Below are 14,384 nucleotides of genomic sequence, written 5' to 3' on the forward strand. Positions count from 1 at the left end.
TATATGTTAAAAAAAAAAAAAAAAGAAGATAGTAGGAAGGGAAAAATGAAGGGGGGGGGATTCGGAGGGGGAGATGAACCATGAGAGACTATGGACTCTGAGAAACAAACTGAGGTTTCTAGAGGGGAGGGGGTGGGGGGATGGATTAGCCTGGTGATGGGTATTAAAGAGGGCACGTATTGAATGGAGCACTGGGTGTTATACGCAAACAGTGAATCATGGAACATTACATCAAAAACTAATGATGTGATGTATGGGATTACCATAACATAATAATAATAATAAAAGTAGAAACTTTAAGAAAATTAAAAAATAAATAAATAAATAAAACACTGTGATACAGAAAAAAAAAAGAAAGTGCAAAAAGAGCTTAATTATTTAGTCACTTTAATTCATTATATTTTAGGACATTTTATTTATTCTATTCTCATTTTATGTATTACCATAATGAGTCATGCTTATATCAAACATGTGAGATACAAGGTATTAAATTGGAAATGCTAGTTTACCATAATGAGTCATGCTTATATCAAACATAAGATATGAGGTATTAAATTGGAAATGCTAGTTCCTTCCTTTTCTGAAAAGAATTCTGCACACTTCTCCACCTTCCTTCTTTCGCTTTCTTAGTTTTCTTAGTGTATGTGGAACATGTAAATGTTTGTTTCTATTTTGTTAGTTTCATTGGTTTGCTGCCTACAAAGATAACACATATTTATTGTAAAAATGTCACTCAGCACAGAAAGGCTTAAAGAAAAAATTTTTTGAATTTCATGAAATGATGTTATTCAGAGATAACCAGTATTATCATTTTGGTAAAACTCCTTCTAAGTCTTTTTCTATGTATAGATACATAGATGATATTTTATGTTAAGGAGACCATACTATTAATGTAGTTTTGCACCTGCTTTTTTGCATCTAATAATATGTTGTGGACATTTTTTATGTCAATGAATATAGGTATAGACCATTCTTTTTCAATGGCAGTCACTGCATGAACGTACCATAATTAATTTAAGCTATCTCCTGTTGCCAGACATTTAGACTCTTTCTAACTTTTCTGTTTAAGCAGCACTACAGTGAACACTCCTGTGGATACATTTTTGCGCACTTATCCAATTGATTGTCTTCTTTGAATAACTTCCCCAAAATGCAGTTGTGGGTCAAAGGCTATGCATATTTTATATTGATACATATTTATTTACATATTGTCCAGTGTCCTTTAGAAGTGCAGTACCAGTTATGCTTCTACCAATAATACTGATCAGTATCCAGAAAGTTCTTTTAAATGTCTTAAATTTTTTTTTCATCTTCATTCAGGCTCATTTTCCTCACTTATAAAATAAGAAGGATGAAATCTATCAGTGGTTCTTAAACTTTTTAGGATCTTAGGATCATCTGAGAATTTTTGAAAACTGTTGACCAGAAACTGGAACAGTTGTTTCAGAAAAACACACCTGTGCAAAAACAGAGAAATTTTTACATTATATTTATGAGAATTCATAGATTCTTTGAAGTCAATTCACAGACTCTAGGATCTCAGTCCATGAATCTAAGTGAAGAATCCCTGAATGAGATGATTTTAAAGTTGCTTTCTCTTTTTAACACTAATACACACACACACACACACACAGCACACACACACATCTTACATACACATCATGCACATGTCACACACCCATGTGCACTCAGAATTTTAATGTGTATTTGGAAAAACTTTGACACCTGCTTGATATAGAACCTAGTCTTATTGTGGTCTGTAAAATCACTTGATTGGGTATAGTTATTAGAATGAATTTCCATTTATTTCAGGTTCTTCAATGGCGAGCCCACCAGGAAGAGGTAGCAAGACTGGAAATGGAAATTTCTGCCAAGAGAAGAGAAAAGGAGAAGGAGAAAGAGAAGCTATGGAAGGAGAAGGAATTGTTACAAAGAGCAGAGAAGAAAAAGAAAGTATGAATTCTGCTATTACTGTGAATGTTTGAATGAATGCTTAGTTGTCTGGCTGAGCTTTGATCGATCTTGGTGTTTGGCATGGAATCATCATAGGCAGTTCTTAGAAAGATTCGTAAGGTTCTAGTGGAGTCTTGCTTGAATTCATTTAAGCTTCAAAGATTGGACATGGAGGAGAATCCACTTTATTGACCTGCATGAGCACAGGTACTTGTGATTAGAAGGAATGCTGTAGGGAAAGAAAAGTTAGGGTTTATGACTTGTTAAGTCTTGTTCTAAGTAGGAACATGCAAGGACAAGAGGATACCAGGGTAACATTTTGGTTGACTGCAGTGTAGCAATTGAGTGTCAAAAGAGGTGTTTGCTGGTAAAATACTTTGTACCAAGGTCAGAGCAACTCATGCAATACCAGAAGGCCCTTTAAAGAATTTACTTCTTGGCTTATTATTTGTTAGATTGTTTTTCATTTGCTGACACAAATTCATCACTCTACTTTTGAGCAAACATTTGCTTCCCAGTTTTCAAAAAATTAATCACAACACTTATTAACAGCTTCAAAATGATTGCTGATATTCTGTGGAAGGAAAAAACCGAATTTGAGATGGGATTTTAAAAATATATCTGGCATCTTTATTTAGATATTTTTGTTTATTTTATCAGTTTTTGTGGTGTAAACAAACACATTAGTATTCATCACCTAGCATTGAAACTGTTAATGTTTTTTTTATTCTTTCACAGATTTATTTTATTTTACACATAAAGTTGAAGCCCTCTCTTGAAGATGTACTCAGAACCATTTTCCTTCTTACCTCCTCAAAGTCAGTCTTGATCATAAATTTTATTCCTATCTTTACAGGCCATCAATTGCTTTTAACATTTTTTTTTTAAGATTTTATTTATTGACTTGACAGAGAGAGTGAGAGAGCACAAGCAGGGGGAGTGACAGAGGGAGAGGGAGAAGCAGGCTCCCCGCTGAACAGGAAGCCTGATGTGGGGCTCCATCCCAGGACTCTGAGAGCAAAGCCGGGGAGAGAGGCAGAGAGTGAGGGAGAAGCAGACTCACTGCTGAGTGGGGAGTCCATCAAGGGGCTCGATCCAAGGACCCCGGGATCATGACCTGAGCCAAAGGCAGATGCTTAACCGACTGAGCCACCCAGGCACCCTGCTTTTAACATCTTTTAATATGTAGTTCGTGACTTTTAAATTTTTTCATGAATACTTTCAGACTGTATCATTCTGCAGCATGTACTTCAGCATTTAACCTTAAACTTTTGAGATATAGCTATATTAATAAACAGAGATGGAGCCCGCCCCTTTGCACTGCTGTACACTCTTTCACTGGAGGCTGCCACGCATCCCTTCTCTTAGTGGTTGACATTTACGTTTCTGAGGTTCTGTTCTTGCAACTGTGCTGGTGCGGCCGCCTTGTACGTGCCGACTGGGCGTGTGTGTCCAGCTCTCTCCACAGTACACAAGGAGCAGAATTACAGTCTAGTAGAGTTTGTATGCTCTCAATTTCATAAGGTTTTTTGTTTTTAGTTCATAAGATATTATAAATCTTCTTTTTGACTTTTGCCAATCTGGTGAACGTGAACAGTATCTCGGTGTTTTAAATTGGATTCTCCTGATCACTTGGGAGATTGAAAAATCCCCTCATGTTTATTTGGGCCATTTTCTTCCTCTGTGAATTGCTTATTAGTACTTTTGTTTGTCTATTTTTCTTTATTAATCTGTAAAAGTTCTTTATAAATTCTGGATACTATTTCTTTTTGTCAGTTATTTTTTCTTTCATTGGTCATCTGCCTTTAAATTTGGTCTGTAGTGTCTACGGTTTCATGGAAATTTAAAATGATCAAGTAATGAAAGTTATTAAACTCTTTTCCTTTGTGAACTGTACTTTCCTTTATGAACCATGACCTGACAGTGAGAGCATCTTTACAGAGAGTTTTTGTTCACTTCTGCTTAGGGGCCTATACATTTTACTGGCCCAGGAGCAGTGTGTGTATTGACTGTGAGATTTGGGACCTGTTCTGTGAGCTTGCAGAGGGTGCTGGCTTAGCACTCATGCACAGCACCTGCCTGGGTTCTGCTGGTGACCCCTTTTCTCCTCTGGTCCCAAGCAGAAAGTTATCTCCCTTATCACTTTTCTGGGAGTGGTCCTGGTGTGTCTCGTTCCCATTTTGTGTATGGACAAGTCCTATAGGACTTCTTACTCTTTTTAAGTGGCATGATTCCAGCTCCCATATACACAAGTCTCACAGCTAATCTTAAAGACCCAACCACCAGCTCCTTAGACCTGCCTCAGGCCCAGTTCTGTCCAAGAGCCCTTTGGCTTTGGCTCCATTTTACTGCTCTGACTTTGAGTTCCATCTTTATCTTCAACACTGGGACATTGTGTGTGTTTGTGTGCTGTTGTGTTATAGTTTGTCCAAAATTTCTATGTGTTTAAAGTAAGAAAGGAGATTTCTATGTCAACTCAGACAAACTGATCAAAGTTCTGCCTACCTTTATACATATACTATATACATATAGTATATGTATACTATACATATACATTTTCTATGCTGGAGACAAATTTTAGTTCTTTAGTGTTTAACAGGAGTTTCACAAAACCCTCCTATAGTTACTCAGGTCAGAAGCTCCCTCTGACTTGAGACTGATTGCTTTGTTAGCCAGTGCTCTGTTTTTCCTCATCTACTGTTTCACCTGCCTGGATTTCTCTTCTCATGAGCTAGCAGCCATAGAGATAGAGAAACTATTCCGTGTATAAAACCCCACCTGAGTATTTCTGAATAACAGATCATCTTTCTCCTAATTCTTCTTCTCAGCAGTTTGTCTTTTAGGGAATGACACTGTCTTTTTGCTGGAATAACATTTTAATTTGTATCCCAAAGTTTACCCTGGTAGGTGCCCAACTCTTTTCAAATTGACCTTTAAATTATTAGATCACTTTTTCTTCTGTGCTTTAAAACTTGAGTTGAACATAATATTCAGTTTTCATAGTTTCATATCAAGACTCAAGGTAAGTTTTGATTCATAGGCTGTTAGGTGCTAATGGTAATATTTCAGAAGCATCTCTCCACTTTTGATATTATTGTCATGATAAAATCAAAGAATAATGTCTTTCCATAAACTATCCCTAGGAGCTATTGTAAGAAACAAAATTACTGTGCTAGGTGAACCTTAAAATGCCTGATACGTAATATTGGTCCCAGTACCACCCTTTCACTAGATGTAGCATTTTGGGTGGCTTGAATAACATAAAAACTACTCTGCATCATGGCGTTTTAGGAGGTTTTTTGCTGCTTGATGCCTGGAGTTCTATGGGATCAAAGCAAGGATAGTTTCAGCCTCACTCCCAAAATAGAGATTTCAAGCAAGGCTCACATTAAAAGGAGACATATTCCTTCCTTGCTCTAGCATATACATTTCTCTCCCAATTTTACAAGTTCCTAATCTAGCATTGAAGCCCCCACACTGTACACCTGAGGGACAGGAAGCATCATCAGGAAAGTCAGAATAACTCCACCAGCCATGGCCCACCATCCATGTGACCTTCAGTCTTACCTCTGAGATGTTTCTGGGGAGAAATCTATCGTTTTGTGATCTCTTAGCCTCAAGTGACATTTTATCAGTAAATATCAATAGACCCAGGCATCAGTAGAACCTTGGCACTTATGTTGTCCCCCTTGACCTCAGGTGATGTGGCAAATACTCAGAATTACATTCATCCTACAGATAACCAGGGGCAGCAGAAACAGTCTAAAATAAAAGAGGGTAGGCTATTATAAAAGAATGCAGGCTAGAGGGCTAGACCAGTACTGTTTCCCAGAAGATTCAAGAAGCTCTGTGCTTAGGAGGGAACCCAGAGTATCTTCTCAATTCAGATCAAAGCTATTTTCTCAGTGTGGGAATCTGTGGGTTCTTATGAGAGCAATTTACCATGAAATTCCTTCCCCAGTGTTTCTTAATCTAATAATATACTGATCTAAAGAGCTAAGAATTGCGGGGGGGTGGGGGTAGGTAGATACTGAAGAATGATAAAAAATAAATCCCCAGACTATAAATTCTACTTCTTCAGTATTGTTGGGACTTAAAGGGGACAATGAATCACACCTGTGATAGGCAGGCTTCTAAGATGGGCCCCAAGATTTCCTGCCCTCCTGGGATACATACCCAATATAATCACCAGGATCGTAACTACCGTGGGTTAGATTTTATTATATGGCACAGACAACCTTGAGAAAGAGAGATTACCTGGAAGGACTTGACCTAATCCCATGAGCCCTTTAAAAATACAGAGTTTTCTTTGGCTTGTCACAAGAGGGGTCATCAGAGATTTAAAGCATGAAAAGGACATGACTGAATATTTTGGCTTGGAGATTGAGGAGGTCACATGGCAAGGGATGTGGGTGGACTCTAGCAGCTGAGAGTGGCCCTGGCTGACAGCCAGAAGAGAAATGGGAACCTGTAACCTGTAGTCCTACAACTGTAAGGAACTGAATTCTGCCAAAACAAGAATGAGCTTGGAAGCATATTTTCCTCTAAAGCTTCCAGGTGAGAACTCAGTTTTCTCGGCACCTTGACTTCATTCTTGTGGTGTCGTGGGCAGAGAGTCCAGGGACACCATGCTGGACTTCTGATTTATAGGAGTCTGAGCTCATAAGTAAGTGTTGTTTTAAGCTGCTAAATTTGTGGTAATTTGTCACACAGCAATTAAAAAACTAGTACAGTTTTTGGTATTTAGAAGTGAATTGTTGCTGTAACAAATACCTGAAAATGTGGAAGTGGCTTTGGAATTGGGAAGTGGGAAGAAGCAAGAAGAATTTTAGGAACATGATAGAAAAAAGACTAGAATGCCTTGAACTGATTTAGTAGAGGATGTTGAAGATGTGGCTGCTGAGTCTCAAAAGGAAGTGATGAACATATTCTTCAAAACTGGAGAAAGGGTCACTGTTAAGTGGTGACAGGAAGCCTAAGGAATTAATTCTGTGCTGCAGTTCGGTGGAAAACATTCCTGAGTAATGAACTTCATATGTGATGAGCTAAGAAGATTTCTGAAGTGTTGAACATGTCACTAGGGTTTTTTGCTACTTACAGCAAAAAGGAGAGATTTGATGCTTTGGGAAATTCTCAACCTATCTAAATGGCAAAAGACTCCAGAGTTAAGAGATTATTGCCGCCATCATGCCATAGAGAAAAGGCTGAAAGTGTGACTATACAGTCCTTTGTTATAGCCTTGAAAAGATCACAGGGTCAGAGTATTCAGTCATATAAAAGACCCTTCCAAGAGATTAAGGGTGTTTCTCATAGATCTCAAGCTAGAAAGCCCCTGGGAAGTTTAAGGGCAATTTTGCTCAGCCACCTCAATAGAAAACTAAGAGACAGAGAAAGGATTATCTCAAAAAGACCTGTGGGTGTGTGGCTTTTGTCTAATGGAGTGAATCCCCATAAAATCTGCAAAGGCTCACTTGGTTCTTGAGAAAATTTTATCAGAAACACTGCCAGCTTAGACTGAAAGGGAAAGAGTGAATATGAAGTGAAAGGAGGCTCATGGACCCCCCAAAATTCTCTTGGCAGGAAGCAGGCTGATAAAACTACTTAGGAACTTGGCATTCCTAATACTTCCACCACTGGACCAAACCCACCCATTTAGGCTCAGGAAAATCTCCTCTTTACTTCTCACCACCATAGAATAGTTGTATCAGCTCCCAGTAAGATATATTGACAGTAAGATTGTATATAAACCCAAAGGGATCACTAAAGGTCCTATTTAGGATGATTATTCATCCATGTATGTATTCATTTATTCAGTAAGTAGGTACTAAGTGTCTTTAATGTGACACACATTATACCCAGTCCTTCATGCAATTGTAAGAGGTCACCCTACTCAAACAAACAGCCCCTTTTCTGATATCTATCTATCAATCATCTATCTATTTTAAGTAGGCTCCACACCCAGCGTGGAGCCCAATGTCAGGTTTGAACTCATGACCCTAAGATCAAGGTCTGAGCTGAGATCAAGAGTTGGACACTTAACCAACTTAGCCACCCGGGTGCCACTCTGGGTATCTTTTTAAAGGGATGTGTTTACCTGCTCCACCACAAAGATAATATGCAATTCTTAGTTAGGTTAGTAGAACTTCTTACGAAAAAGAAGGGTTTCTTTTAGCTTCAAACTTTATGAGTAGAACAAAAGGGTTAATAGAGAAAAATTAAAAATACAAAATGGAGTGAACTATATAGAGTTTGCAATTAGTTAAATTAATCATGACTACATATAGTAAATTAAATATATATGCATATATATGCAGTATTTACAAATGGATATATTTGCGTAGGTACATACACACACACATAATTACAGTGTGACTTTCCTGCCTTTCTCAGTGGGTACTGATCACTTAGAGAGTTTAGGTTAGTGCCTTTGCCTTCATACATGCCTAGACCTCCTCTTCTCTTATTTCCTGGTCCTGTATCAGCAAACCATAGTTTGGGTATCTATCCTCACATGATGGCCCATGCTAGTCTGATTGCTTCCTAGTGTGACTCCTCTTATGTCAATAAAGGTTATTAGTTTTGCTACAGTTGATCAAAGTTCAGGCCTTAGTATATGAACCTTTTGCCCTGATTGACTCCAATAAGGTTCATCAACTCTCTATTAATTTTTTTCTTTTTTTTTTAGGCTTTTAATTGCTACTGTATGCATTTGTGCACTGCAGGAACTACAGGATATAGAACTGTCCTGTGCAATTTCCTTCAAATGCCTGTGACTGATTGCCTTTTATTTCCAGTGAATGCTTTGCTATTGCAGAGGGTGGGGGATATAGATTTGAGGACTTAAGTAGTGGGAAAAAGTACCTTTAAGATCAGAGCTGCCTGGAAAACCTCCCCTGACTGCTTAAAGGAGTGGTGTGTGTGTGTGTGTGTGTGTAAAAGAGAGATAGTGATCTAACTGGATCCCACTTAGACTAAAATGACTTAAGATATAAATACTGTAAATTTATGTAATGTATCACTGGGGACCAACTGAATTGTGAACTTACAAAAATGCTATGGCAGCACTCAGCAACACAGTAATGCAATGACATTCAGGTTATCTAAAATAGGCTTAAGGCACTTTTTTACATTTTCATAAAATGGAGAATATGGAATATAAAAACTCTGATGCCTTGGACCTTGAAAATATGTCTTTGAAACTCTCTGAACTCCAGTTTGATCTCTGCTCTAACATACACTCACCTAAACCTCTCACTTGCAAACATCCTCTTTTTAAAGGAACCACCTGCTACTAAAGCCAAAGTATCCCCATCTGGCTGAGGTCCAATCTGTTAAACTACTTCCCACACGCAGTTTTGTGGTTCTCTCAATTACTAATTCCTAGAAGTGTGAAGTTGCAGTAAACATTTGAGGAGGTGTTTGTCCTTTAATTATTGGTCTTTTTTTGGGGAATCTGACACAATATCCCAACTAGGGAGCTATAAAACCTAGTGAGTAAAGTAACTATCAGGATATTATAATCATCAGAAGGAGAAGATAGTTAAAGTATATTTTATGTAAAAATGACTCCAAATTACCTGGGGTTCAGAGTTTGTTTTCTGAATTTTTAATTTTAGTCCTCTGAATAATATTATTTAAGAAATTAATGTAATATGGGAGGTTTAATTATCCAAAAGAAATCAAAGATCATATCATTTAAAAATATTCATAATGTTCCTTATTTTGTTATTAAAATTTAGAAATGGACATTAACATAAGCTTATTAACTGATTTTAACATTCTAATATGAGACTGAATGTAGAGTTAACTCTCAGTATATTAATCAGCAGGTGACATAAAGGTAGGATGGTAGTCCAAGAAGCTCATTTTTCTAGTTTCAACTGTCTTTTAAAAGTAAAAATTTCTAGGTGATGTCACCAGGATGGTAACATAGATCATACTGACTTCATCTAAACAACTAACATCTATTCAAGAACAAGACACCACTGGGAGAATCCTAGAATGTGGGGTGAGGTTGAAGCTGCTCCCTGCACCAGAGACTACAACAGACTGCATGAGAAGGGTAAGAAAAGGGGCTAGACATTGACAATGCATTGCTCCTCCAGGACAGTGCAGCATCACACAGAGAGGTCTCCCTTGAGTCTCCAGTTCCTCTAGTGGAAAAAGGCCAGAGGGGATGACCAGCCTCCTCTAGCATTGTGGGTCACGTTGTGGGAGCCCCTCCTCTGATCTCATACATCAGGGAGTGCAGAAGAATCTGCAGGGGCCCAGCTACTTAGGGATCTGTGATGGAGAAGGTTAGGGGTGGGGCTTGCAACAACCAGCACACAGATCTTGGCAAACTGAGTTCATACCCACAGTGTCCAAAGAGTAATCACAATAGCAGTTTTGCTCATCAGCAGTACCAAGTTGTGGGTACAGATCTGCCTAATTTGGATCCTCAAATAGTTTTGCCCACCTTAGAGCCTGGTTTACCCACGTCCAGTCAAGGTGCTGAGTCACAGCCCCACCCACTATGGAAAGTACCTTAGAGCCGCATTTAACCAAAAGGGATTGTAACAATTTCTGGAAGCTGTGTGGTCCAGTGACACTTGAACTGAGAGGTGGGTAGACAGAGCGGATAGCCCCAGAACAAAGCCAGTACGGAGCATGGAAGCTTCCTGTGCTATGCACAGGCAGGAGGATTCATTCATAGACAAGTCAGAGGGTAGCTCCTGGACCTTCCCAACTAGAGAGCCTGTTTGGGCATTTGAGTGCAGCCAGGAGCATCCCCTCCTTCACATTCAGGCAAGGGAGCTAAGACACAGCCGATCTACTGTGGAAAGTGTCTTCCAGCCTCATCTGACCAGAAGGGCTGGTGAAAACACCTGAAAGCTGTGTGGCCTACTGGTATTCGAGTTGAGAGAAGGGCAGCAGAGCTGATGGTTTGCAGAGCAAAGGCAGTAGCCAGGGAACTTGTGGTGGGGGTTGACTTTAGTTAAGATAAGACACAGTTTTAGAGCTGCTTCTCCCACTGTGTCAGGGAAGGGGATTTAATTCATAGCCCTGATTATTGTTATATATAACCTTTAGCCTGTCCAACCAGGGAACCTAACCAGAGCACATGAGAAGTTGCATAGATGATTCAACAGCCCTGCATATAGTGGCACTTGAACATCCTGTGGCTTCCCTCATCTGCAAAGTAAACTGGTGGCCTCATTTGACCAGGGAATTCAGTGCATAGTCAGGACAGATTTGGTTCTCCAGGCAAGGAGCTGTACAGGGCCCTGTCCTGCTGCCCTGACAGTGCAGGGAAGCTAATTCATAGCTCCATCTATTACTGAATAATGTATCCAGTCCCAACCATCTGGTAAGCCTGACCAGAGAATTCAAATAACTGTGGAGCCCATCCTACAGCCTCACTTGTATAGGGAACCAAGCCAGAAGTCCTATTTAAATGTTCTCAGTCAACGGCACACCCCCATCCCTGTCCTCAGAGCTTGAATAGTTCTCTCACCCCAAAATAGGCCATAATAGTAAGCCCCACCTGCCCAAAGACATTACCAGTAGACACACTCAGAAACCCAAACTGAGCTGACTGGTGAAGAACTGTCTCTGCCAAAGCAAATCTATAAAGTCTGCAAGAGAAGCTCCATTACAAAAATGCACAGAAACCAACATAAGGAATCACATAAATAAGACACCACCAAAAGAAACTAATAAAACTCTAATAACTGGCCCTAAAGATAGGGAGATCTATGAACTCTCGAAGAAGAAATTCAGAATAATCCTCTTAAGGGAGTTTAGTGAAGTACAAGAAAATACAGACAACTAAACAAAATTAGGAAAACAGTGCATAAGCAAAATGAGAAGCTCAACAAGGATATGGCAACCATCAAAAAAACAAAACAAAACAAAACACAAAAAAAAAAAACCCCAAAAACAGAGGTGCCTGGGTGGCTCAGTTGTTAAGCATCACCTTCAGGTCAGGTCATGATCCCAGGGTCCTGGGATCAAGCCCCACATTGGGCTCCCTGCTTTGCAGGAAGCCTGCTTCTCCCTCTCCCACCACCCCCTCCCCCGCTTGTGTTCCTTCTCTTGCTGTGTCTCTCTCTGTCAAATAAATAAATAAAATCTTAAAAAATAAATAAATAAATAAAAACAACAAACAAACCAAAAAAACCCAAACCAAAACAAACAGGAATTCTCAAGTTAAAAACACAGCAACTGAACTGAAGAACTCAACAGAATGTTTCAGAAGTAGACTCCACCATGCAAAAGAAAGATTCAGCAACGGAGAGGATAGGACGTTAGAAACCACCTAGTTAGAGGAGAAAAAGGAAAAGATGAAAAAGAATAAAGAAAGCCTATGGAAGTTATGGGATATGATGAAAAGAAATAATACTCACATTATGGGAATTCCAAAATGAAAACAGAAGAAGAAAGGGACAGAAAATATATTTAAAGCAATAATGGCTAAAAACTTCTCAAACCTGGGAAGAGAGATGAACATCCAGATCCATGAGTCCCAAAAGACCCCAAATAGGTTGAACCAAAATAGGGCTACACTGAGACACATGATAAATAAATTGTCAAAAGTCAAAGACAATGAATTTTAAGAGCATCAAGAAAAAAGAGAGAAATTACATATAAGGGAACTGATAAGACTATAGGTGGATTTCTCAATACAAACATTTCAGGCCAGGAGACAATGGGATGACATTCAAAAAAATGGAAAGCAAATAACTGTCAATTAAGAGTTTTGTACCCAGTGATGCTGTCCTTCAGAAATGGAGGAATAAAGACTCCCAAACAACAAAAGCTGAGGGAGTTCATTACTACCAGACTTGCCTTACAAGAAATACTAAAGAGAATTCTTGAGTGGAAGAAAAGAATGCTAATTAACATCATAAAAACACAAAAAAAGTAGCATAAATTTCACTGGCAATGGTAAATATATAGTCATTGTTAGATTCTACAATATGGTAATAGTGGTTCATAACTCACAATTCTAGTTTAAAAGTTAAAAAAATATGGAAAAAATCAATACAATTATCTGTTATTAGTTACACAATGCAAAGAAAACACATGTAAATTATAACAGCAATAACCTAAAGTATGAGGGAGAAAAGAAGTAAATGTGTAAAATATATTAGTTCTATTGAAGTTAAGTCATTTTCAGTTTAAAATAGGTTTAATATAAATTTAATAGGGACACCTTGGGGGCTCAGTCGGTTAAGCGTCTGCCTTTGGCTCAGGTCATAATCCCAGCATCCCACATCAGGCTCTCTACTCAGCAGGGAGCCTGCTTCTCTCTCTGCCTGCCGCTTCCCCTGCTTGTGCTTGTTCTCTCTCTCTCCCTGACAAATAAATAAATAAAATCTTTAAAAAAATAAAATAATAAATAAATTTAATATATTTTATGTAAGCCTCATGATAACCACAAAGGAAAATCTTGTAGTAATTACACAAAAGAACATGATAAAGAAGTCAAAGCATATCAATACCAAGACATCGAAACTCAAAAAAAATGAGAAAGATAAGAAACAAGGAACAATGGCTCTACAAAATAACCAGAAAACAATTAACAAAATGACAATAGTAAGTTCTTACCTATCAAAAATTACTCTAAATGTAAACAGATTAAATTCCCCAATCAAAAGACATATAATGGCTGAATGGATTTAATAAAAAAATAAAAAAACCAGACCCAACAATATGCTGCCTATAAGAGACTCTTTTTAGCCTTAAGGATACATATAGACTGAGAGTGAAGGGATGGATAGAGAAATTTCAAGCAAATGATAACCAAAGCCAACCAACCAAACAATAAAAAACTAAATAAACAAATAAAACTCCCAAAGTAGCTGTACTTACTTTAGGTAAAATAGACTTTAAACTTAGAATGGTAAAAATAGGCAAAGAAAGTCATTATATAATGATAAAGGGTTTAGGACATCAAGATGATATAACTGTAAATATTTATGCACCCAACATTGGAGCACCTAATATGTAAAGCAAAAACTAACAAAGCTAAAAGAGGAAATAAACAGTAATACAATAATAGTTGGACATTTTAATAGTCTACTTTAAACAATGGATAGATTTCCAAACAGAGAATCAATAAAGAAACAGCGGATCTGAACAATACTGTAGATCAAATGCAACTAAAAGACATATACAAAACACTCTACCCAACAATAGAATACACATTCTTCTTAAGTGCACATGGAACATTTTCTAGGATAGACCATATGTTAGGCCACAGAACAATCTTAGCAAATATAAGAAGGTTAAAATTGTACCAAGTATCTTCTCTGACCACAATGGCATGAAATTAGAAATCAATAACAAGAGGAAAACTGGAAGATTCACAAAGACATGGAAATTAAACAATACTCTCTTGAATAACCAATGAATCAAAGAAGAAATTAAAGAGGAAATAAAGTTTC

At 38.1% G+C, this 14,384-nt stretch overlaps 1 protein-coding gene across 1 annotated transcript in view; it reads left to right on the plus strand.

The window, feature by feature from the left end:
- The window catches only part of CCDC148 (coiled-coil domain containing 148), a 235,606-nt gene that overhangs the window by 145,233 nt on the left and 75,989 nt on the right, over nt 1-14,384 (plus strand). The window contains exon 11 of the mRNA XM_035007985.1: nt 1,813-1,953. Coding sequence (XP_034863876.1) covers nt 1,813-1,953 — 141 coding nt within the window. The remainder of the gene's footprint in view (nt 1-1,812; nt 1,954-14,384) is intronic.

The sequence above is a fragment of the Mirounga leonina genome, unplaced genomic scaffold (assembly GCF_011800145.1).
Source record: "Mirounga leonina isolate KUSES-001 unplaced genomic scaffold, KU_Mleo_1.0 Mir_151, whole genome shotgun sequence".
NCBI lineage: Eukaryota > Metazoa > Chordata > Mammalia > Carnivora > Phocidae > Mirounga > Mirounga leonina.